This window comes from Paroedura picta, chromosome 1, assembly GCF_049243985.1.
Source record: "Paroedura picta isolate Pp20150507F chromosome 1, Ppicta_v3.0, whole genome shotgun sequence".
Classification (NCBI taxonomy): domain Eukaryota; kingdom Metazoa; phylum Chordata; class Lepidosauria; order Squamata; family Gekkonidae; genus Paroedura; species Paroedura picta.
Genome location: NC_135369.1, coordinates 128,517,326 through 128,544,534, shown reverse-complemented (window position 1 = coordinate 128,544,534; position 27,209 = coordinate 128,517,326). Strand labels below are relative to the sequence as shown.

Here is a 27,209-nt window from a genome sequence, read left to right as displayed (position 1 = left end):
CTCTAATCCTTCTGACTATTACTAAAGACCTTTAACAAGTGAATATAAAACTTCTCTGTAAGGAAAAAGAGTAGCCTGAACCTAGTCATTTATGGTTTAAGTGCTTGCTACTTAACCTCTAGGCTAGAACTGGATGCAATACATTTCTGGACCTTGAGGCAGCAGCCACTAAGGTCAATGAACAGGCAGTCTGCCAACTCTTATAACTGGAAAGTCCATTGCCTGAAGGAACCTACAGGATTATTTCTATTTGTTCTTCTGAATCAGTTCTAGCATACCAAAGAGGATAGAGAACAGAGAGGAAGGCATAAAACGGGGGTTCCCAGCCTTTCGGAGCCTACAGGTGCCTTTGGAATTCTGAAACAAAATGATGGGCACAACCACAAAATGGCTGCTGCAGAAGGCAAAGTCAAAAATAAAATATCAGGGAATAAATTTATACATAACTCCAATTGTAACTTTTTAGGCAGAAGCTCTGTTTAACAGGATGCCTTTTAAAATGAACATATTTTTAAATGTTCTCTTGCATACAAACAGCAAAGATCCTTGTGCTGTGGTGGCAGCTGCTGATAACGAACTATCTGAAAAAATCTGCAGTGCCAATCAGATCTCCAATTGTCAATCAAAAGCCTCACTCAGCAGGTCGTCTACCTTGGCCCACCCCTTTATAAAAAACACTGGGCAAGTGCTGCCAGAAGAGGTGCTTAAGCAAGGGTAGTCAACCTGTGGCCCTCCCGATGTTCAGATGGCAGGGGCTCATGGGAATTGTCGTCCATGGACATCTGGAGGACCACAGGTTGACTACCCCTGTGCTAAAGGACATTAAGTGTAGAAAATTAGTTCTTCTGGCCAGGTGGCTGTAGGATTGTGTTGATTCATCCAGTGCACAGTAACAACCCCACTACAAAGCATGCAATGCTTCAAAAATTTCTCACAATTTACAAGAATCATGAAGATGTAACATTCAACCAAGCTGACAGCTGCATTTTGTTTCTGATCCTGTCCTCAAAAGCCAGAACGGCCAGTACGATTGGCCTCAGCTCCAGCTTGTGATGGTTCAATATCTTTTATTCAATTAACGCTTGTGTTATCACAGGGTGCTTCCCATTTTCTTCTACAACTCTCTGAGAAAAGGAAAGTAATCCTGATGGCTCTGAGCGTCTAGTCCTTCAAAGGTCTAAAAGGTCTGTTAAACTCTGTGGAAGACAGACTTCTAAGATGTTCTGCCTAAACCCTTTTTCTTGACCAAACAAGCATCTGCTGAATGTGGTTCCATGCCTGATAAACAACAGAAATCTCATCCTGTCTTGCAAGGAAGAAGTGACAGTATTCTAGATAAAAAGATAGCTGGGCACCTGGCAGAGGAATAATTATGTTTCCTAGGGAAACTTTTATAGTAGTGATTGTTCTGAAATTTCTATGTGATAGGGTAGTTCAGAAATGAATACATCAAGCTGTAACCTTCCCTAATGCTTAGCTTATAATGCTTGGTACATGATTTCCCATTACTGGATCAACCCTTTCACAACACTTACCTTTGAAAAGGGACAGGGACAATGACCGCTGGGAGAGTTTGCAGCAGTTGTGAAGGCCTCGTCTTTAAATTTGTGTGAGTTTCACTAAGGCAACTCAGCATGCCTGGACACTGGAGGGGGGGCTATATTGCCCTAGATGTGTGTATGTGTTATCTTCTTGCTGCTTCTCTTTGTGCATTCTCTTTCATGCATTAGCACCAAAGAACAAAGGGAATTTTGTTCAGAATCATCCATTGCCTTAAAGTTAAGGGACTAATTCCCAGGCCCTAAATAGGGAGCTTCTGCCTCTGCTACCAATATCAACCTCAATCTACCTTTTTGGATGCCATCCCTTCACTTTCAAAAGGATAAGTTTTGGCAAGGAGGGATCACTAAAAAAGGGTTAATAGGAAGCCTCTCTAATTTTCTTTTGTCCCAGAAAATGCCAGCCCCTCCCCAAGATTCCTCCCACAAAGCCTGGAAAGACAGAGTTCAAGCTGAGATAGGGGAACTCTAAATCGCCAGTTTATGTATGGATGTTAAGAGCTGTCAAACTGCTTCCAATTAATGGTAATCATATTAATAATTAATATTCTCCAAAATGGGCTGTTATTATGAGGCTTGCTCAAGTCTTGCAAACCGAGGGCTGTGGCTTCCTTGATTAAGCCAATCCATCTAATGTGGGTTTTCCTCTTTTCCTGCTGGCTTCAATTTTCCTAGCATTATTGTCTTTTTTGTCTTCTTACAATGTGACCAACATATGACAACACCAATTTAGTCATTTCAGCTTCTACGGAGAGTTCAGGATTGATTTGATCGAGAACCGATTCATTTTTAGGTGAACCAGGTGAACAAAGACCAACACTCACTGCAGTATTTCTCATTAGACCAAAAAAGAAGAAAAAAAGAAAGAAAAAAATATTTCACCTAATTTGCTAAGTAGGTGCTGTCAAGCTGTAGGGTTTTTCTTCTATTTAAAATATTTAAGCATTTTTCATTTTACATTCATGTTATTTTCAGGAATGCACAACATTTAAACATCAAAAGCTATAAATTAGTTTCAGAGAAGTCTTTTGATGTAGTATCCACAGCATATGAGCAAAGCTCAAAGCCTTTTTCCATTATGGAGTTTAGTCAATTCAATTTAAAATAACTTGTAAAGGCAACCTTTATAATTGACAAAGTGCATAAAATGTGCATTTGTATTTTTCATACTTTTAGTTCGGCTTCATCAGCAGGTCTGGATAGGTGGACTAAATATTTCCTAAATAAGCAAACATTTAAACACAAAACATTTGCCCTGAAAGAGATTTATAACATTATTCTTACATTGACAAAGATTATAAGAAAGCACTCTCAAAGACAAATGTCAGGCCTACAAATCTGTGTGGATTCGATCTCACATCCCATACCCCAAAAAGCCATCTCATGTATCCTTCTCACAGTCTGCAAAATTTACCCCAGAATTCCACCTTCAGCATTTCAAGAAACAGCTTTTACATTCTTTTTTTAGATTAACTTATGTTGCTTAAATTACAGCTACTTTAGTAAGCTTTATTTTGGTAATAATATCTCTCTTGACTCTAGTTTTTTATCATTTTCAAACTTGTGTTGTGTCTCATGTATAATTACTTTCAGCTCTCTTTTAATTAGCTTGTTAAAATTCTAAAAGTACCAATCACTTTCTAAGGGTTCTACTTATTGAGAAGCGTTCCTTTTCAAGTAAGAAATCATACAACTTAAAACACAAAATTAATACACCTGGAATGCATAATGCTTGTACACTATTTTTGGCCACAAATTAAGAGAAGAGGCAAGAGAAGTGGAGACATAATAGTTTATAAAATTATGAATAGAGGGAAGAGAGATGACAAAAAGAAATTTTTCTCCCTCTCCCAAAATAATGGATTTCCAGGGCATCCAAAGAAGCTGATAGGCGATAGATTCAGGACAGATAAATGGAAATACTTCTTTACACAGAGAATAATTTGGCATTCATTGCCAGAGGATGCAATGTTAGTGTCAAAAGGGGATTATAGACATTTCCGAAAGTGCTTACTAGTCATAGTGACTGAGAGGAACCTCTGTATTCAGAGGCAGTTAACCTCTGAATCCCAGTGCCAGGAGGCTACATCAGGGGGAAGCTCAGCCTCTATACCCTCTTGTTGGCCTTCCAGAGGAACTGGCTGGCCATTGTGTTACATAGGATGCTGAACTAGAAGGACTGCTGCTCTGATCCAGCAGGACTTTTATGTTCTTTGTAGTTAAAAATATTTGGTTAATACTAAAATAAAATAGCAAACCCCGACCCCTAAAGTAACTGCCATTCAAACCCATTAAAAAGCCTTGACAAACAAGCAGGACTTCCAGTGCCTCCTGAATATCTTGGAGGTGGGGTTCACCCGTTCAGAGAGTCCATTCCACAAGCCACAATGGAAAAGCCTCTGGTTGATCCAGACAGGCCACTCTACATGGTGAAATAACCAATATATGGTTGTCTGATGACTGTAGATGATGCAAAGAGTACTTTGGAAGGAGACGTAAAACACAACAGAGAGATATATAAACCAACTAATAACTTGCTTTATTTACCACTGGTGGTTCCTTGTTTTTTATTTGTTAAGATAGTCAGCTCCAAAGAGTCTTGCACATACCTGACGTAAGGTGCGTGCCACTAAACTCTCTAGCACAGGACCTCTATCTTCATGTAGTAGGTGTACTTCATCAAGAATAAGGAGCTTCACAAGTTGGGAGAGGGCTACATCTCCAACACTCTTTCTTGTTACTACGTCCCATTTCTCTGGAGTGGTCACAAGCATCTGAAAAAAAAAGCAAACAGAACAAGGTCTTTCGTTTTCTTTTAAAACATATAATGACATCAAAAGTAAGATTACACACATCATTTCAAGGGTAAAGCCATTGTGATATAGTAGAACATATGGACTGCAAACCCCCTAGATTCAAAACGCGGCTCAGTTGTGGAGTTCATGGCATGATCGTGGGACAGTCTCTATTTCACCATTAACCGTCTTTCTGTTGTTGTGAAGACAAAGTGGGATGGTGACAGGGATACAGACCTGACTCCCTGAGTGAAAAATGGTATAAAAATATAATAAGCATACATACACAGAGAACTGCCTAGTTGGAAATTAGGTAAAGGTATCCCCTGTCCAAGCACCGGGTCATGTCTGACCCTTGGGGTGACACCCTCTAGAGTTTACATGGCAGACTCAATATGGGGTGGTTTGCCAGTGCCTTCCCCAGTCATTACCATTTACCCCCCAGCAAGCTGGGTACTCATTTTAGCGACCTCAGAAGGATGGAAGGCTGAGTCAACCTTGAGCCGGCTGCTGGGATTGAACTCCCAGCCTCATAGGCAGAGCTTTCAGACTGCATGTCTGCTGCCTTACCACTCTGCTCCACGAGAGGCTCTAGTTGGAAATTAGCTTAACTTAAATTAGCCTCCTGCTCAGCTGTTGACCACACAGAATTAGGTTCCCTGCCATCTCCACCAGAGCCTCTAGAACAGGGGTAGTCAAACTGTGGCCCTCCAGATGTCCATAGACTACAATTCCCATGATCAAATGCTGGCAGGGCCTCATGGGAATTGTAGTCCATGGACATCTGGAGGGCTGCAGTTTGACTACCCCGCTTTAGAATCTACAAGTCAAGATTTTGTGGATTAATAGGTCCACATAAAACAATGAAGTCAGCAAACTGCCGCCTCTCATTCCCGGAATACCCTCACACTTCTTTGCTTATGGGGATTGAAAGAATTAAGAGCAGATGCCCACCAATGTTCTAAAATGCTGATATTTCTGCATCACCACCACAGAACTGAATCATATATACCATAAATCTACAGTACCCTCTTAGATGCTTATTATTTGGCTTTGAAATTTCAGAAGAAAAGTAATTTGCTTGTTATTTCCTGCCCTGTAGTGCATAAGATAAATCACTGTCATGAAAGTCATAAATTTGAGGTTTCAAGGATATGTAAAAACCATACCTTCCTCTTTCTATACATGGAAAAAGCCAACTACACATTAAAATAGGGGTTTACCATATAACTCCCATTTCAAGAGCTACCCTATAAACAGTACAGTTAAAAAAATGTAGTTTTGGTACTTTACAGATGCTGAAAATTTAGATGTGAAAATGCAGGGACCTTTTTTGCAAAGGAAAGTAGGGAAAGTTCATTTTAGATTACACTAGTGGGAACCCAAAAGGAATTGCATTTCCTTCTCCCACACTACTTCCTCTTTCCTTTCCCTGAAAGCCCCTACAACTTCTCTCCTTTTCCTACTTCCTTCTTTCCTTCCCACCCAATTCTCAAGTTACCCTTAAATGTTCCCTCATCTTCAGTTATTCCTTTCCCCCTACCTCTGGAAACAAATTACCCAGGAAAACAATGGGCCAGCTGAATTGAACTAGTAGCCAGCTAAAGTTGCTCAACGGGGAACCTGTCCCCATCACTGCATCCAGGCTCAGCGCAGCCCCCAGCTTCTGCTACCAGGTCCACCAAGCCTTCCCCCACCAAGGATAATAGCAGTGAGTCCAGGGTGGCTTCTGGCAGCCAGGTCCTAAAAAAACTTTCCCGATCACCCCCTAGAATGCTGGCAAGCCTTGCGTGGGTCCTGGCCTTCGCTGCTAGTTCACTGAAACTTTCCCCTCATCCCCACACCATCAAGGAGGAAGACAGTGCAGCTCCTAGCTGCCAAGTATGCTGATACTTGTCTTGCCCTGCTGATACTGTCAAAGCCCCACATGTGTCCCAGCCTCCATTGCCACACCCACTGAAGCTTCTCACCCCACACCATCAAGGAAGACAGCAGCAAGTCTGGTCCCACTGTGACTTGTTCCCCACCACCACTGACAGTGCCAGAGTTTACCTGCCTAGCCACCATCCAACAGAGAAAGTAGGTTCATTGTCTGCACACATGCAGACAACAAATGTATTGGGGGGGATTTAAACCCCCAATAGATTTTTAAAAGCTTTTAGAATTCTCTGTTTGCAGAACTAACTGTTTTGGGTAAGCGTGGACCCATCTACGAAAAATCTATTCTCAGATGCGCCCATACTTCATATCATATCCTTATCCATTGTTGTTCCTCTATATATTTCTGAAACAGCCTAGGGGGTGGGACGTGTCCAGCTATCCAAGTTGGAATAGGGCCAATCAGGGTGCAGCTAGCTTTGCTCTGATTGGCCCTGCCCCTGTGGCTCCTGCCCTCCGGCCCTGGACTCTAGCCTCTTTGCTCTCAGACACCTCAGTGCCTGGAGCCAGCAGCAGGTGAGAAGGCCCTGGGCAAAGGGACGTGGTGGAAGGCTAGCTAATGAGGGCCTCCTGGCCTGCTAGGCTGGGTCTGCTGACTGCATGCTAGGGAGCTCTGTCTCGCCCCTGCTAACAAGCTGCCCAGCCCCCCTCGCCCCACTTGACTTGGCTGCGAGCTGTGGCTCAAAGCCACCTTAAGCTGCCTGGCCTGGGGCCAGGGGAGGGGACCCTTTCAGGGCCCGTTCTTAGGAACGGGCTTTGAAGCTAGTTAGAATATAAGAAGATGAAGAAACTCATAGAACTGGTTCTGTCTTACCAATCTCAATTCCTGTGCTCCTTAATGTTAACTTTTTGATAGATGTACAGCCCGGGACTTCGTTTCCAACTGTGACCAGTTAGATGTCCCAGAGAATATCACACATAAAACATGTGAATGGAATCAATGCTCTGCATCCACAACATCAAATTAATCCACAATACCAGGCCAATGAATAACTAGACCACGACCATCATAATGCCACATTTAAGACATACAAATAGTGTCAGGGCATGAACCATGGTCTTTAAAGAACCCACTCAAAGTCTCAATAGCAACCAATTCCAATCAGAATTTAGGTAGGAAAAATCAAATCGGCCATCCTGAAGAAGTTCCTGACAGTTAGGGCGGTTCCTCAGTGGAACAGGCTTCCTCGGGAGGTGGTGAGTTCTTCTTTGGAAGTTTTTAAGCAGAGGCTGGATAGTCATCTAACAGAAATGCTGATTTTCTGAAATTGGGCAGACTGTGAGTGGGTGGGCAGGTAGTTGTGAGTTCCTGCACTGTGCAGGGGTTTGGACTAGATGACCATGGTGGTCCCTTCCAACTCTATGATTCTATTCTATGGTTCTATGAATTTATAACTGTTGATACACCACTACAGATGCTACTTATTATCATTCTGAAATGAACCATGTCAGCCACAAAAATTAGCAGCTGTAATTTTCATAGAACATTAATTAGCAAACTGTGATGAAATATATTTAGCAATGCATATTAAGATTTTAAAGGTGTGAAATGCTACAAATGCAAGCTACTTAGTTAATTTGCTAAAGCTAAACTGGTACTGCTGTGATCACACTCACTCTTGTGCCACAGCCATGCTGTCATAATTTCAAATATAAACAGATGTGTGGTTTCTCCACTGGTGTTTACAATGTTTAGACATATTCTATGTTAACCATTGTGCTCTTTTATAGAAGCATGTTGTAATTAAAACTTTCCAATGGCATTCTAGGTATATACGAGATTATACCTAATAGGGTGTATTTACTGAGCACACTGCCAAGCAATCACTAGCCTTAAATTGGACACAATAATTATTTAAATATTGTCAAAAACAAAATTACAGAGCCACAAAAGACCATCCAGACTTCCACCTTCTCAGGGACATAAAAAGCACACACTCCTGACAGTTGAACATCCAATTTCCTCCTAAAAACTCCCAGAAACTTCAAACAAAGGAGTCTTCACCACGCTCTGAGGCAGCATATTCCAGCTACAAATTGCCTTCACCATCAAAAAATGCCTTCTAATGCCTTTCCAGTCATTTGAACCCATTGCTCCTAGTTCTTGTGTCTAAAGCTGCAATAAATAAGTTGGCCTCAATTTTTTTTAGGATAGACTATACCAGAATTGTAAAGACTGAGCCAGAAGGTAGAAGATGAGCAAATATCTTGCCAAGCAGAAATGATTTCCATACCAGAAAGGAATCAATATAAAATGATATTTAGGAGAATAAAAAAAAGTTAACAAACGTTCAGCATCAGTCTTCCATGAATACATTAAAACATACAATGGCCACAGTCCAACCGTAGATACCAGCAACCATCTCATTATAACAAATTAATACCAAGATGGGGTTATATTTCTTCATTTGCACAGGAGATGCATCCAGGCAATTCAATACAGACAAATGAGCACTGTATGCAGATGGTGATGTCTATGTGCATTGTCTACTTACAAGTCTGCCTGCACACACACTGTGTGCTCTAGTGGAGAGATTTACAGCTAGTTGTACTAGGCTGTCCTTCTTATAATTCAGCAAATACAACTGCCATGCAGTTATGATCGCCTCATTTTCTTGCTTGAAAAGCATCTTCAAATATCTTTCTACAGTTATGCTTCCTTTGAGTTCAGTTACCAACACTGCAAAATGTTTTCATTTATCTCACTATTATACCACTTCGTTTCCCTCTGCACAAAACCGGCCAGAAAATAAAGTGTCACATTTGGTTAATAAGTGGAAACTTGTGCCAGACATTTCAATCTGGATTTCATATTAGGGCATCATCAAACAGAAATGGGTTAACTTTCAATATTTTGACTGTCAACTTAGATTTTTCTCTTCCTGTGTTACTCTCCTACCCACAGCAGTGCCTAGATTATTAAAAACTACTTAAGAATTAGTCTCGCCTCTAGGGGGGGAAAGCTACCAATATACCAAAAGTTTACAGAAAGCTGCTGCTTGTCAAGTTGAAAAGAGTTTGCAAATCTAAAATTAACACTGGAGAACAAAGGACAAATATCAGCAGGGTTATATCTTTTAGAAGATAAACGTCAGCATTGCCTGACTACTGAGATGGAGACTCACAGTTCAACTGATAAGATGTCTTTGGCATCAAATTAGATGCATGAAGAAGAGTGAAAATAGTCATACGGAAACTACTGCAACATAATTATAGACACACTAGAAAATAAGCCCGCTGCAGGCAAAATGCAGCGGGCGCTACGAGGGCACGCGATGAGGGCGTCAGGGCTGTGCGGCGGGGCTTTGGAAGTCCGGGAGGGGTGGGATCTCGCGGCCTACTTGGTTTCCTGGGGTGCGAGCGGCGGGCAAGCTGGAGGGCAGTAGGAAGTGGACGGGCTGCGGCTGGGAAGGTGGCTGGGCACTCACCGGGAAGCTGGCTGGGCAGACTGTGAGTGGCTGGATGTAGAAGCGCTGGAGGTGGGAAGCTTGGGCCGCGTGGTCGAGTGCGCTGCCGGCGGCGCTGGGTGGGCCGAAGTCTCCCCCACCGGCTGCTGTCGGTGGGCGGGTCCGGTGGGCGATTAGTGATGGGCGGCAGCGGGGCGTCCTGCGCGTGCGCGGGCGTCGGGAGCAGCCTCAGCCGGCGTCATGGGAGCTGGGCGGCTGGCGCTCCGTGGTGGGTCCGATCAGTGCCAGCGGCGGTCCCGAAGCATCCCCCGCCGGCCGCTGCTCGCTGCCTGGGCCGGGGGGCGATGTATTGTTAGTGGCAGCGGCGACCTGCAGCCTTGCAAGGCTTGGAGGTAATGGCGGCGGGCGGACGGCCGTGACGGAGCGCAGAGGGGGGCGGATCGGGAGGCGCTTTGTGGGCGGAGAGGATCGCTCACCAAAGCCGGGCCGGAGGGTCCCCGGGGAAGTGAGCCGCGCCACGCTCAGCCAGACGGCCGTCCCTGTGGGCTCCGATGCAGCTTGTCTCCCCGCCTGTCTGCGTCCTTTGACGGCAGCGGCTCCCAGCGGCTTCCTTTACTGCCTGTGGATACTGGTGGCGCTGGAGCTCTCCGCGTCGAAGCGGCCAGGCAGAGCGGCACATAGGCTGCAAGTGAGCCAGGCCGCCACCGCCACACGTGGGCCAAGAGGGCAGCGGGGGAGGAAAGGAGGGAGGCCGCGGCGGTTCCCTTTTGCAGGCGGCGCGGGATGGCGCTGTCGCTCGGGGGAGGTCCCGGGCTCGGTCAGTCGACAGCGTGAGACGGCGAGCTGCGTCAGGCCGGCCGTAAGGGAGCCCCCGGCAGCCGCGCTGTGCGCGGCTGCCGGGGACTCCCTTGCGGCCGGCCTGACACGTCGGAGGCGCTTTGCGCCTCCGACGCGCCAGGCCACCGGCAAAGGGAGCAAGTGCGAGCCGCGCTGCGCGCGGCTCACAATTGCTGGGGCTGGGAATCATAGGGACCAATCGGCAGGCGCTGCGCGCCTGCCAATTGGTCCCTCCGATTGTCTGTCTGGAGGAAGGGTCCAATCCGGACCCTTCCTCATCACGGACACATCCCGCCCTAGAACCCCTTAGCCTTTTATATAGTCCGTGGCGCCCGCGGCGCCACGGGCGGTTTAAAGATGAGGAAAATAACCTCAATTTGAAATGCCTGAAAACAAGGTGCTGCCAGGAATCCTTCAGGCCAAGTATTTTCTGCATGATCAAATTTGAAAAGCAGTCAATTGTGACTTCAGCAGTTTTATAGGTTTCATTTATTTATATTAGTTATGATCAACCTTTCTCAAAGGGGTGAAAGGCAGATTACACATAGTGGGTCAGTACAATAAACAAAATGGGACTTTTAATAACCAATGCATCAGACGTTTAGAAGTCTAAATCCATCAGTACAAACAAAAGTGTGCACAAGTATTGACATGACACATTAAGTTGTACAAAACAATTACATAATATGTACTTGCAATAAGCTATACAAAACTGTTCAGATCAGTCTGTGAACCATTTTGTACAATGTAACCCTTTCCTCACTTCCTCAGGCAGGCTACACCATAAGGTGAGAGACACAACAGTAAGTTGTTGATTTTGCCCAATTGCAGGCTGGCACCCACAGAAGCCCCTGCTGACATTAGCAAAGTTGTGATGGAGTACAGGGGGAGAGGCATCCTCCTTCCTGAAAATAATTAGTTCAGTATAGATAGGGAAAATGTATCCAGCTGTTTATGGATAAGTCTGACTATTTAAATATTATTGGCAATAATCACTACAATGAACTTTATTTAGTTGAACTTAGGAATTCTCTCAATAATACAGTGGTTCTCAACCTTCCTAATACCATGACTCTTTAATACAGTTCCTCATGTTGTAGTGACCCCAACCATAAAATTATGCAAGTGTTCTTTCACAGAAATTAAAGTAAAACCAACCAATGGTGTGAAGATCCATTATTCATGATTGTATATAAATTGTTTTTTTTCTGGGGTTTCTCAGTTCAGTTCTGCCTCTTGTCTCACCATGCCGATCTTGCTCTTTTCTACTGCTCCAGACAGATGAACACTCTATCTCCATCTACCCCGCAAGGTTGTTGTGTAGATGGTGCCCCCCAGCCAAGCTGCTTGCCCTGTCGTGACCTCTGTGAAAGGGTTGTTCGACCCCCAAAGGGGTCCCGACCCCCAGGTTGAGAACCACTGCAATAATACATTCACAAAACAGTAATGTAATTTAGATATCTTTTCAATGAAAGAGTTGACACTTCATCCAAGTAAGCTGATCTCTATAATAATCGGACTGATTTCTGGTCTAAAGAGGAGCTTATCTATAGAGTAAATGTCTCAGTAAATAAAAATCAACATTAAGGCAATTATTTTCTGGTGATAACAAAACTTTTTCCCCATAGTTATCTCTACCCATGAAGGCAACATGGAAGCTTTCTTGCAGATAAGAGCTACATATCTCATTTAGTAAAACCCTAGAGACCAATCAACAAGATTTTCAGAATATAAGATTTTGAGAGTCAATGCTCCCTTTGTCAGATACATATCTGACAAAGGGAGCTTTGAATCTCAAAAGCTCATACCCTCCAAATTTTGTTGGTCTCTAAGGTTTTGCTGGACTTGAATCTAGCTGTTTTACTGCAGACTGCCATAGCTCCTCTCTGAAAATATCCCAATTTGTAACACATAGACACTAGCACTAACACTTACTTTACTGCATCTGTAACTACATAGATTTTTTCCCCTTGAGAGATTAATCCCTTGTTTCAGTCCTTATTTTGACAGACAACTTCTGCCAGTAGTGTTACCTTTGCCTTTTAGAAGCTCATCTATCATTCTTCTGCTATGCAAGTTATGGCTAGCCCATTTATACTGCTGATCTGCTAGAAAAGGTTACAGAGAAGAAGAGTAATGATGAAGCAGGTGGATGAGGCAGAAACCTAACATTTTTCTGACCCTTCACAAAATGCACAAGATTTAAGGACACAATTGACTGATTTGAATTGGGTTTAAATTAAAGTCCTACTTATTAGTGTGTTCAAACAAACATATTCACATATTCTGAACATAAAGGAGTGGGAAGGAGACAGACCACTCAATGGGGTTATGAAATCCTATAAAGGTACAGAAAGAAAGAAGTCTTCAAAATGGTCCACACTAGGGACTGTACTAAAAATAAAGAGCATAAAAATCCACTCTATGTACTTCTGTTTTAAAAAGTCTGCCTAGAGTCTATGAAAAGCGATTTTTAACAGCTAGAATTATAGCTTTTGTGAAATTCAGTTCATAGTGTAAAGCAGTAGTCCCCAACCCCCCGGTCCGGGGACCAGTCCCAGTCCATGGATTACTCGGTACCGGGCCGCGGCTACTCCTTGTCCTCTCTGGCTGTTGCCTCGGGGGCTGCCCTGCCACTCTGCCGTCGGCTCACCTTTGGTGCTCTCCGGCGGCCGCCATGGCTGGGGCTCCCCCTCAATGTGGCACTGCACAGTTGCTGCTGGCAGCGCCCCCCAGTGGGCAGCGGGAAGTCAGAAGCACCGGTGGGAAAACAAGTGGAGCAGGGGCTCAGGCGGCAGCGCCCTCCCCCCCCCCCCGGCCTCAGTAAAATTGTCAAGCGTTGACCGGTCCCCGGTGATAAAAAGGTTGGGGACCACTGGTGTAAAGGATATAGCTAGATTCTCAAGACAGTAAGATTAAATCATTATCCAAATGTCTTAAACAGAAGAGCAATTCTCCTGTTTAAAAAGACTTTATTCACCTTTTTGGTCGTAATGGCTTTACTAATCAGGGTTATACTAACTTTTGATATTGTACTGTCAGCTTTGATCAATGCCAATAGTCCCCTTAATCAGATATGACAACTTTCAACTACTATTCTTCCACCCTAGAAACTAATTTGTTCATATTTTGTCCTTTTGGAGGAAATTCATTTTACTTTGGATTATACAAAACCTTCACCAATTGTCAATTGCTTTCCAGTGTCAACCAACTATATTTTAGAAATGATAAAGGCCTCCCTGTCCAGAGATAGCAAAGTTGTCAGCTCATCCTTCCAGAAGATGACAACAAGCAGGTGACAGAGTCTTGGGAGGTTGCTAGAAGGTACCTTCCTGGAGATTTCAGGAAGGGCTTCTTAGACTCACAGATGGGTAGGAAATCAGTGATAATAAAATCCCTTGGCATGGAGGAAGAAGGGCTTTTTGGCTGATTCTGTCTGAGAAGCAAGTCTCATACCTGAAGACTTCCATTGCATATGGAGGGATGCTAGCCTAAGCAAAGACATCATGGCATTAGGAAGTTTTTAGAACACTAATCAGTACGTTAAACACACTGCCATAGAATAAGAGCAGTTAGGGCATGTGCAGAGTGAGGAACTGCACATTTATATCTTTCTTTTGGATTGCCTGCTAAATGTGTTGCTGTGCTGAAAATATGTTCTGGACATTTCTTCTCAATAATTGCTTTATAATTTTGAAATTATTCTCTGTACCACACAGATCTCGAATACTTTATTTAAAACATGTACCACCAGGAGAATGATCAGTTGGCAAATTGTTAATGCTCAAGTGGTATGCATATCCAGTATGCTGTCCCTCTGGTAACCAGTCATTGGGTAGTGAGACACAGAAATCAAGCAGGGTCTTAAAAAATCAACACAGGGAATAGAAGCTGGTCTTCTCAATGAGTAATTCCTACAAAGGTAGCAGTAGTAATGTACTGAAACCCAGTGTAAAGAGTGCTAAATGTGCACAAGTGTTAAATGTAAGGTAAAGGTAAAGGTATCCCCTGTGCAAGCACCGAGTCATGTCTGACCCTTGGGGTGACGCCTCTAGCGTTTTCATGGCAGACTCAATATGGGGTGGTTTGCCAGTGCCTTCCCCAGTCATTACCGTTTTACCCCCCAGCAGCAAGCTGGGTACTCATTTTACCGACCTCGGAAGGATGGAAGGCTGAGTCAACCTTGAGCCGGCTGCTGGGATCGAACTCCCAGCCTCATGGGCAAAGCTTTCAGATGGCTGCTTACCACTCTGCGCCACAAGAGGCTCATGCATATCCAGTATGCTGTCCCTCTGGTAACCAGTCATTGGGTAGTGAGACACAGAAATCAAGCAGGGTCTTAAAAAATCAACACAGGGAATAGAAGCTGGTCTTCTCAATGAGTAATTCCTACAAAGGTAGCAGTAGTAATGTACTGAAACCCAGTGTAAACAGTGCTAAATGTGCACAAGTGTTAACTGTACTTATTTCTAATACTGGAATTAACAGACTTTTGATATTTCATAATAATTTATTATTATTAGAAAAGTATTAATTTCTAACTATAAAATGGGAAAATTACTGGAAGTTTTAAAAGTGTCGTGTGAGTTTTATTTCTCTGAATCCTTTGTAGATCTTTGATTATTTTTAGTAAGAGTCAAAGATCTAACACCTTATTATCGAGAAGTCTTTCTTCACTGAAGACTCTTCTCTCCTTTCAGAGATATATTCTGGCTTTCCATTATGGAAACTTGTTTGCAAATGTGTGGTATAACAGAGCAGTTTGTCCCTCATTCACAAGGGATTAATGAAGGACAATAATTCATTCTATGAACTGTTCGCTTTTAGTTTATACACAGTTAGAAATACATGTTGGGAGACAAACATGCTTTTTGATTTTATTTTTTGCTTTGCAATTCTATTACTGAGATTATGCTCCTTCATCAGGGACTCGTCTGCTTATATTCTGGAAATACTGTGTGCGCTGGTGCCAACTGTATTAACAGTAATAGGGAGCATTTACAGGAGGAAAAAAGGCAGCTAGGATGAAAATGCTTAACCTCAGTAGATTATTTAGCCTCCCCCCCCCCCCCCCAACATTACAAGATGTTTGCTCTGGCACATATTTGCAGGGGAGACTTGGCAAATGCAACCACTAATTCTTCCAGACAGCTATCACTACCCCACCCCATGTTCATATTAGTTCGGGTGAGTGAGATATGCCAATTCTCCTTCACATGAAGCAGTAAATTATGGGAAAACATTCAAATGTGCATCTAATTCTCCTACTTCCATGTACAACATATGAACCAGCACAGTTCAACTTTCCAAAATACCATTTCATTTTCCAGTGTAAAATTAAGGTACCAGCCCTTTATTTGTCAAAAAGACATATAGCATGGATGCTAGAATCAGAATCAATACAAGAAAAAGATTTCTACCCAAAGTCACAAACATAGGCTGTTACAGCAATCCCAAAAGAAATGCACTGTAAATCCAAGACAAAGCAAGCTGCTCTGAATATTTTCCTTCATGTTTGCTGAAATATATTCACTGTAAAGTCATCTAGGGCCTAGATTCTAGGCCACCCTCATCTAACAAAAAGAAAGGAACTAGAATGCTGCACTCTTATAAATGAGATATGTTTGCATGCTTCAATGCCATTCCTTAACCAACATCATAGAAGCATACAACCCACAAAATCCTATCACATGGAAGGGCAGATTTGTTTTAGAGAAGTTTAAAATGGGAAACATTACTTTGCCGCTCATCTTTGCTTCCATTTCACTATCCCTCCCCCACTCTTCCCAAATCCATTTCTCTGCAGACAAATATTCACGCAACAAGCACAGCTGTTATTCTGAAATTTTTACAGCTAAATCAAAGATAATTGGACTTTGGAGTACCTTTAAATTGTAGTATAAGAAAAGAGACTAGCTTAATGTATCATTTGCATTAACTATAAAGACTGCATTTTTACCATTTAAAATGTATTGTACTTTATGCAGTCTTTGGAGGAGGGGAGAACACAAAAGAGTTATATAGTAGTTTCACAGATGTGTGGATTTCTTTGCACAAAGCATTTTCCGAGAAGCTATTAAATTGGGCAAAAGTAAAAGAAAATCAATAGCCAGCCCTAGGGATTCTACAGTGTTCCAAGTTATTAATACAAGTAATGAAATATCTCTCATAAGAGGAATCCTGTTTGTTTTATCAATAGTAGACTGTCAAAGTCACATTTACACTGAATAAAGCCCTTTATTTAGTGAGATTAGCCAGATAAAGTATAATACATCATTAACATGCAGGTTTAAAGGGTAACTACATGAAGATAATCTAGTAAATTCAGTATCTAACAGTCTGATCGGAAAACCATTTCCCCAGAGCTTACCAGATAACATAATGGAGCAGTTCTGACAGCCATGGCACAGAAGTGAGTACACCAAATTTAAATGTTTAACTCACTGGCATTGTAAGTCCAGATTTTAGTTTCCCCTACTTTCCTTGGTTAACAATACTAGTAACTAGTGAAATAACAGTAATATTATCCATTGTGACAGGGCAAGCCAGTGAATTTAACATCATTTGGACAGGGGATTCTGCATCAGTCCTCTATCTAGTACTGAACATCAGCCTTCAAAATTGTACCAAAACCTATAATCAGTAGATAACAAACTGTCAAGAAAAGGGTTGTTCTCTCTCCCTTATATTTATTACTTTCCTATAGTTCTATCAGTTCTAGATTCTTCTACAACAACAATAATCCCCTAAATGTGCTAAGTTTCCATTCACTACTTAATATTTAAACCATTAAAATCTAGTCTTTCCACCTTAAAAATCTCCAGTGCAGTATTTAAAAAATCTGTGGTATATAAGTGTCAGTAGAGGCCACATGAGACCCAACCTACTGCGCCAAAAGCAGTAGCTACTTCAGGGCAGGGCAGGGCAGGGCAGGACATTACCTGGGCTGGCAATAGCATAATGACTGCTCAAGTCAGGTGTACAGGTGGGCCACTTACCACAAATCAGCTGTTGAACACAACAGTTGGTGAAGTATTTTGCCAGCCCAAAGTTGACATTTATTTATTTATTTGTTTGTTTGTTTGTTTGTTTATTACCTGCCACTCAGCATGCTGACTCATGTTGGGTTACAGTATAAGCCTCCCCCCACAACAATAAAACCCCATTAACACAAATAATACAAAACCCCAACATGGTGGAAAACAATCCTTCCTCATAATGGAATGCGTGTCACTTGGCGGCAGGGGGCTATGTCAAACAATCAACACCAAAGATGTTCAAAGGATGGCATAGTTCTTGGGGGGAGCGGTACATCCTACTATGGAGGATTTGCCATCCCTCTACACTGAGGCAGGGCCACAAAATTCAATTAATTTTTTAAAATGCACACAAACACAATGAAATAATAATCTTAGATATACATATCTGAAGTAAAATTAAGTTATTTTAAAAAATAACAGAGTGATGAAGCAGTTATTATTAGAACTATTGTTATTATTAGAGTTATTGTTAGAGATCTCCCAGCCCCACCTTCCTCACCGGGTGTCTGTTGTGAGGAGACAAAGGGAAAGGTATTTGTAAGCCACTTTGGGACTTCTGCATGTAGTGAAAAGCAGAGTATAAAACAACAGCTCTTCTTCTTCTTATCAACCGTTTACACACTGGGAACTTCACTGCCCCAGCTCCCGTGCAGGAGCACAAATCGGGGGCAGATGAGGCACACTGGGCCAAATGCTCTCCCGTGTAGGTGCAGGAAGAGGTAGGGTAACCTGCCACGATTAAAATTCCAGCCTGAAGCCCAGCATGAAACCTCCAGTGCCTAAATGGTTATTCAGATGCTTTGGCCAACAGAAAATACTCTGCCTTAAAATGATACAAGTTAGCACCATTTTCTCTGGGAATGGTATTCCATAACTAGATGTCATCACTAAAAAGGTTCTTTCCCATTTGAAATCCATGCAGTCTCAGCAGGCATGAATATCTGGACTTAGAATATTAACTTAACATTTTAAGTCTTATATATCTATTAATGGGGCATTTTTTTCTTTTTAAAATAACAACACTTATTGTACTTCCAACACTAAATTTTCACAAGCAACCAGTGAAAGCTAGATCTGGCATTGAGAATACAGGACAGGAATGTTGCTAGCTGCCCCACTAACTGCTATGAATAGAGGATAAGAAAAAAAGATAACCAGAACATGTACTCCCCTTCCCTTTTAGCTCACATTTTAAAAACCTTATAGAATATAGAATACTGCATATGTTTTTGTGCTGTGTTATGGCCTATTTGCTAATTACCCCCCACATCCACTCTAGTTTTTTCAATCTGGTCCATTTTATTCATTTTCCACCATCTTAGGTAGAGAGGCTTCAGGGTTAAGAACATCTTAACATTTTGTGAAGCAATATATTTGCTAAATGGCTTATTACATGATATCTGCAGTCTCAATATTTTGATGCAAAAGGCAAAAATGAACCACCACATTCATTTCCAAACTTTAGTACAATTGTATGCATCAATGCCAAGCAGGCATTCAATTGAGGCCGACCGACTCAGAGCACCTGCTGGTCCCCCCAGAGGCCCCCCATGACTGAAAGACTTAACCTCCCAATGTTACTGTTAATTGCTGTTATATTATATGGTTTTGTAATCTTTTTGATGCTTTATGAAAGTTGTTTTGATGTTACAGTCTGTATAATGTTCCATGTAATTTATATAATGTTCAATGTAAACCGCCCAAATATAAATAAATAAATAAATAAATAAATAAATAAATAAATAAAATGAAAAAGAACATTTATAAAACTACAATATACTCAATAATTTATGTATATGTTTGTGCAGCATCTTGTTACATGTTCCCTTTAAACATTAATTCTATTTTAACAGGCGAGTAAATGCAGCCATAAAATGATGTTTGCTCATTTATATTTTTAAATAGTGCTGAGATCCCATAATTGATTTGTGCAAATATTCTACAAGATCTATTTCCAAATCCCAATAATGCTAAGAAGATTTTAGAAGAAAATGTGAAGTGTTAAAATTAGTTACCTCAATTTTGTGCTATATTCCTTAAGTTCTATTCATTCAATAAGCAAACTAGTATCACCATAAGAATTATAGCAAGAAATGAAAGTAGGAAGGGCAGAGTGGAGTACCTTCACTTAGCCTACACGGAATTCACCATAAAAGAGTTCACAGGTCTTCTACACTACAGCATATTCTCTTGGGTTAACAGCAGCAAGGATTAAAAACACATCCTGTTCACCTGCAGGTGACACTGTTGGACCAGTACATGCAAACACAAAGGCATCAAGCTGTAAATATTTCGCTTCAGCATGTTCAACTGTTTTGGATCAATGATGGATCCAAAACACAATTATTTTCATGCCTCTATGTTAGCCCTTTAAAGTTGCTCTGCAATATCAATCCTCAGCGAAGTGATTAATTGAGCTTCTTCAAGGTTAGCTATTTCAAAAGCAAATTTATTCAGATAGCAAATAAAAAGAACAGAAGATGGTATGCACTTATTAGCCTTCCTGCATATATATTCTAAGTGTATACCATGAAGGGGACTTCATACTTTTTATTATGGGAAAAAGCTGAGGAGATTTATAATAAATTAAAGTGCAGGGCAAAAAAGAATACTTTCTTGGAAGGAAATAAGTAGCCCAGCTTCTTAAAAGCCTAAGGGAGCTCATGGCCATGATAACAAGCCTTTATTTTATTCTTCTGGAATATTCAAAACCTCTTTGCCTATGTTACTTTAGTAACCTTAAAACAGCTCTGTAAGGAGGCCAGTATTAGAATTCCATTTATACAGATGGACTGAAACATAGTGATTTTCTTAAAGCCATCTAGTGAGGTTGTGATACCATAAAGAAGTCGTTGTCACCAAAATCTTACAAATGCTTTTACAGAGTTTGTTACCTGAAACAAGTTCCTGAGTGTCTTTATTAATTAAATGGCTTCAGTAAGATTCCAAGAGATTTTAAAAACAAAAGTATTCTGTGAATGCAAGGGTTTCTGCATTTTATTTGACAAGCCAAAACAATATAACTGCCAATGCTTATATTTTATCATAATCCATAGACTGCCTTTCTCGTGTATGCAGACACACCTGTTTTAGGCAACAGAATCAGTATAAGTACCGTTTGTAGTACCAAGAGATTTTTCAAAGTAATATGCTAACTAGACTGACCCAGGATGTCAGTGTCCTAAAGAAGAATCACATTTCCCATATCCAGGAATTTCTGAAAGGAGAAGTACTTTTAATGAGGAGGCTCTGCAGTCCAAATTTTCCGGACTGGCAGAAATGACCTGCTGATAAAAATAAAATGTGGCATGTGTTCAGCTCATTTTTAAATCCTGTGGTTTGAGGCAGAATATCAAAAAACATTTTCCAGCCAAACTACCCACAGAAGAGTCATATAAAAACTTCTCTACTAAAAGACATTTTGGAGGGAGCAAAAGGAATAGATTTACAAACATGGAGTTCTGTCTTAAAGGCCAGATTTACAATGAAGCAGGAAGTAATATTTTGTTCCGTCCCATATTTTAACTACTCTGCTACAAAGAAAAAATCCATAAGGGGAAAACAGAGTATGATATAAGGAAGTGTTCAGTTTATAGAAATAATTGCATATGAAAAGAAAACTTGGATCCCTAAAGAGAGCTACACATTTTCTAAGTATCTTCAACCGTGAACATTAGTATCAACCTCTTGGGTATATTGTGCTACATCTGAAAAAAGACAGACATTTTAATACTTCCATTTGTAGTTCATTTAAGGGGGGAAAGAATCTAGTTTTGAATAGGGCATACCTTTATGCCTTCTGAATAAAAGAAATTACTTTCACTATAGCCATGCTAGTGAGAAATGCTGGAAGCGATTTCCCAGCAAAGAAAAGGAAGAATCCTTACTCTTTATAGGTAACAGAACCTTGATGTCTGTGGGTATTGTTATAGATCCTTGCCCAAATGTCGATCAAAAGCACACATTCTGAACCTGAAGCTCTGTGGGTGGGCAAGCATTAAACTTTTTTTCCATCTAGGGATGAAGGAAGAAAATACAAGTATTGTCAAAACTGTTTTTTTCTTTTCTCATGTGTCAATTTTAATAGGGGACTTCTCTTGCTAATGTCATGGTTTTCATTTGTTATAACCTGACTTGTCTTCAGAGAACTTGACAGGATCAGGATAGCATCACAAATCCTTGCTTTCAGCTGCTCCTATTCATGTCCAAAAGTTTTTTTTTTAAGTATAATTCTGAAAAATCAGCTGGAAACAACAAATAAAATAAACATGAACAAGTCAGGCCCCTAAGCAGCAACGAGTTCCCATGTGACCATATTTATCTCTTATTATTTATCTGCCTTTTCAGACAAAAGCAGTCTACTAATGTTGATCATACTAATTGAAATCCTACACATTGTGTTCACAGCAGCTACTGTTCATAAATTAAAACAAAGCACAGACCCTGCTGCCCTCTGGCTTGCACAGTTAAAAGGCTGCACACATAAGTAAAAGTCAAAAAAAGTAGGGATGAGAGATCAGTGCAACAATACCAGAAATAAATAATAAGTTATTAACAGGAATCTATATCCTGCTGAGGACATGCTGTTCTTCAATTGCCATGCAATTACTGCAGTGTTATACTGAGCTTCTAGAGGTTGTACCTCTTTTTCATCCTAGCATTTAAGATGAAGTAACACTTTTAAAGCTAGAAGTTTCTACCTGTAGCATGTAGACAAAAGCCCACGGTACCAATGAAGACCTGAATGTATTTCCTGGTTTCCACAACATCTCCGCTATTCCAGGCATGCTGATCTACTTTGAGGGCCAAGTGGGAGATGGTAATAAAATATATGCAAGCTTAAATGGACTCCAGGGGATGGTAGAGGAAAGAAGGCCTGGAGGATCATTGTCCATGGGGTCGCAATGGGTTGGACACGACTTCGCAACTAACAATAAAATGTAAATATTATTATTATTATTATTATTTATTTGATTTGTATGACCGCCGCTCTCGGAAACCGGCTCGCGGCGGTTCACAACATTTTAATACAAATACAATATATTAACCATTAAAATTCCCCATTAAAACCCCATTAAAACCCCATTAAAACAATGACTAAGTCACAATGATGGCGATTAAAACTATTCCCGTACAGGCCCACTGGATGAACAGAAGGGAACGGAGGATAATTGGGCATAGGATGGAACACTCTGGGGAACCAGGTCAGTTTAGTACTGGCCTCCCCCCTCCGGGGAGAGGGGTCCGATCTTAGCCCTGGGCCATCACCCGGCCTTAGACAAACGCCTGGCAGAAGAGCTCCGTTTTGCAGGCTCTGCGGAACTCAGAGAGCTCCGACAGGGCCCGCAGCTCTTCAGGGAGCTCATTCCACCAGGTAGGGGCCAGGACCAAAAAGGCCCTGGCCCTTGTCGAGGCCAGGCGTGCCTCCCGGGGTCCTGGGATCATCAGCAGATTCTTACCCGCAGAGCGAAGTGCCCTGCGGGGGGCATAAGGAGATAGGCGGTCCCTCAAGTATGCAGGACCCAAGCCGCGTATAGTCTTAAAGGTTAGTACCAAAACCTTGAACCTGATCCGGAAACAAACTGGCAACCAGTGCAGCTGCTTCAGCAGAGGCTGAACATGGGACCTCCAAGATGATTTAGTGAGGACCCGTGCAGCTGCATTCTGTACCAGCTGTAACTTCCGGGTTAGAGACAAGGGTAGGCCCGCGTAGAGCGAGTTACAGAAGTCTAATCTAGAAGTAACCGTTGCATGGATCACAGTGGCCAGGTGTTCCGGGGGCAGGTAGGGCGCTAGTAGCCGAGCTTGGCGTAGATGGAGAAACGCCGTCCGGGCTACCTTAGTGACCTGGGCCTCCATGGAAAGTGAGGCATCCAGAATCACTCCCAAATTCCTGGCTTGGGGCACAGATGACAATTGTACCCCGTCCAGGCAGGGAAGACGCGCTTCCTGTTCCTGCTCCCTTCGGCTTAGCCAAAGGACCTCCGTCTTAGAGGGGTTGAGTCTCAGGCGGCTCTTCCTGATCCATCCAGCCACTGCTTCCAAACAACTGGCGAATTTTTCTGGGGGGAGATCTGGCCGGCCATCCATCAAGAGATAGAGCTGGGTATCATCAGCGTACTGGTGACACCCAAGCCCATAACTCCGTACCAGCTGAGCCAGGGGACGCAAATAATTGAACACAGTAATCAGTTCATAAGAAGGGATACAGATTCCTGTTATTTTAGGGCATTCCTGGACTGATAATTTCCCTTTAAAGTCAACAATGGGGCAGGGGAGAGAAAAGCTGTATTCCTTTTTGTATCAGTATGAAATTCCATGGAGAAGTCAGTCACTGTGGATTTCATTTCTGAAGTCTATCAACTCACTTGAAGTGCTCATCTATTGAACAGAAAAGGTCCTGATGTAGTTTGCCACCCTAAGCACCACTCACCCAATCCTGCACTAACATTCTTATGATGATCTGTGCTTCACTTCTTCCTTCAGCAGAGCCATCAAAAGAGCAATCAATCATGTAAGCCTTCAGATGACAGAATCTATTCAGCCTTCCAAGCTATTTCCTCTGTTCAAGAAAAGCAACACTGCACCAGCAACACGCACACTACAGTGATATTGTAGTTCGCATAAATAGGCCACATTTTGCAAAATACTAATGTAATTTATACGCAGAAGCTGACTCTCATTAGAGATTTATGAATGTCTCCAGCTCCAGCTCTCAATGATATTGCAGCATAATAAGCTGTATCAACATCTGTCTTGCAACTGTACTTAGGAACTGTACACAGGAACTTTACAAAGCTATTTTAACTATTTTAGCATTTTGAGAGAAAATACATGAGGAGGTAGCTGTGGCAGAGTTTTGTTATGCACACACACAAAAATCAATGAACACAGGCCGCTCCATTTATGTAATGTTAGTTTAACCTAATAAGGCATTCTGTATCACAAGCTGCTTTTTTCAAATTCTTCCACACATTGGAATGGGGCACCTCCTGCTCACACATGATCTGATCACATCCTTGCAAATGATCCCAGATTTTCTGGGTCATAGCTAGTTTACTTGGTAACAGCAGCAACTTTAGCATTATATAGTACTTCCAAGGAATGACAAAGCTGCACAAGGACTAAAGATTCAGCCCGTCATTGAGAAGGTTGTAATCTCTCTGAAGGAATAGGTTCATAAATTCAGGTTACTGCTGGATCCTGGCTTACGTATCTCCTGTGTGGCACAGAGTCTAATAAAGTAGCCATGACTACTCTTTAAAAACCATGATCTGGCCATGGGGATCCATGCTGTGATTACATCCAAGTTAGATGACTGCAATGTACTTTACATGCAGTTGCCTTGGAAAATCTCTACAAAATTCATGTCTTCTAAAATGCAGCATTCATACTATTGTCAGGGGCAGGATACAGGGATCATATCACCCCAGAGCTTAAAGATTTGCAATGACTGCCTATTTGTTTCCAGGCACAACTGAAAGTACTGGTTCTTACCTTTAATGTCCTAGGGTAACCTTTAAAGGCTTGGGGAACAAACTCTAAATCCGGCACATCAGTCTTTGTAATAATCAGGTTCCCCCTTTTTTGTGTGACTGATCTTACGAACTGGAACTAAACTTAGGAACTTGAACGGAATTCTTTATAAAACTATGCAGTAGGAAATACTAGTAGGAAGGCTCAATCACACACAATTCCCTTGAGAAGAAAAGATGGAAGGAGCCTAAGGAAGCCAAAGTGGCTCCATAAGCAAATGTCAAATGATCTGAGGAATAAAAAAGAGTCATTTAGGAAATGGAAGGAAAGCCTTATTACCAAGGATGAATATAAACAAATCTTAACACAGCCCGCGGCGCCACGGGCACCGCAGACTAAATAAAGCTGTAAGGGCTGTGTTAGGGCGGGCTCGGTCCGAGATGAGGAAGGGTGCCGATTGGCCCCTTCCTCTGGACAGACCATCGGCTTCGCGCCTGCTGATTGGCTTGGCCGATTCCCACCCTACTCACAAGGAAGCAACTGCGAGCCGCGCTTTGCGCGGCTCGCAGTTGCTTCCTTGCCGGCGGCCAGGGAGCCCCCGGCAGCCTGGGGCTGGGGAGCTTTTTTCCGCAACGGGGGGGAAGGAAAAAGGCTCCTCAGGCCCCGGGGAAGGCGCTCCGCGGCTCACAGAGCCGCGAAGCGCCTTCCCCGGGGCCTGAGGAGCTTTTTTCCAAATGGGGGGGGGGAGAAAACAGCTCCCCAGGCCCCTAGCGCCCCGGCATCGGACTACACGCCGCCTCCGTTAAGAAAATGGCCGCCAGCCAGAAGACGCCGCGAGGGAGCCCTCCCGCTCAACGGTAAGCCACCTTTGACTCTGCCCCCGTCTGCTAGCGCCCATTGTATTTTGGATACAATGGGCTTTTTTACTAGTAACCAATAATTGTAGTGACAGTGTTAGAGAAGCTAAAGCTCAGTGTGAGCTTAGACTTGAAAAAAATACTAAGCATTGCAAAAAAGGGTCCTTTAGTTATATTTCAAGTAAGAAAAAGAATAGGGACACCGTAGGACCATTGCGAGGACAAGAAAGTGAAATTATAACAGATGATGAAGAGAGGGCTGAACTGCTTAATTCCTATTTCTTCTCAGTCTTCTCTTGTGAGGGAAATAGTGCTCAATGTGGCAAAAACGTAACATATCATGGAGGATGGGAATGGTGGCCTAGGATCACTGTTGGAGCAGACCACAAACACCTAGTTTCTTTAAATGAAACAAAGTCTTCTGGGCCAGATGAATTGCATCCCAGGGTACTAAAAGAACTTGCAGATGTAATCGCTGAACCTCTGTCCGTTATTTTTGACACTTCTTGGAGAACAGGTGAGGTGCCAGATGATTGGAAGCGGGCAAATGTTGACCTCATCTTCAAGAAAGGGAAAAAGGAAGATCCGGGTAACGATTGACCCATCAGCTTGACATCTGTAGCTGGCAAAAGTTTGGAACCAATAATCAAACACTTGGCCTTTGAGCAGCTGTGATTTCTAAGACTCAGCATGAGTTTCACAAGAACAAGTCATGTCAGACCAACCTTATCTCTTTCTTCGAGAAAGTGACTACTTTGCTGGATCAGGGGAATGCCGTGGACATAGTTTATCTGGATTTCAGTAAAGCTTTTGATAAGGTTCCACATGATATTCTTGTTGACAAGTTGGTAAAATGCGGTATGGATCCTAATTCTGTCAGGTAGATCAATAACTGGTTGACAGATCGTATTCAGAAGGTACTAGTTAATGGTTCAGCATCTTCTTGGAAAAGAGTGACACAAGTGGAGTACCCCAAGGATCTGTCCTGGGGCCTGTGTTGTTCAACATATTTAGAAATGGATGAGGGATTAGAGGGAATACTTATTAAATTTGCAGATAATAATAACTGGTAGGGGTAGCAAACACAACAGAAGACAGAATCAGAATACAGGATGACCTTGATGGGCTTGAGAAATGGGCTAAACAGAATAAAATGAAGTTCAATAGGGACAAATGTAAAATTCTGCATTTAGGTAGGAAAAACCAAATACACCAATATAGGATGGGGGAGACTTGTCTTGGCAGTAGTATGTGTGAAAAGGATCTGGGAGTCTTAGTAGACCATACATTGAACATGAGT

The 27,209-nt window shown here is 42.3% G+C and overlaps 1 protein-coding gene across 2 annotated transcripts in view; it reads right to left on the bottom strand.

The window, feature by feature from the left end:
- Window positions 1-27,209, bottom strand: part of ASCC3 (activating signal cointegrator 1 complex subunit 3) — a 303,036-nt gene that overhangs the window by 184,988 nt on the left and 90,839 nt on the right. For both annotated transcript variants that reach the window (XM_077303437.1, XM_077303430.1), the window contains exon 11: window positions 4,169-4,333. In XM_077303437.1, the coding sequence (XP_077159552.1) occupies window positions 4,169-4,333 (165 nt within the window). The remainder of the gene's footprint in view (window positions 1-4,168; window positions 4,334-27,209) is intronic.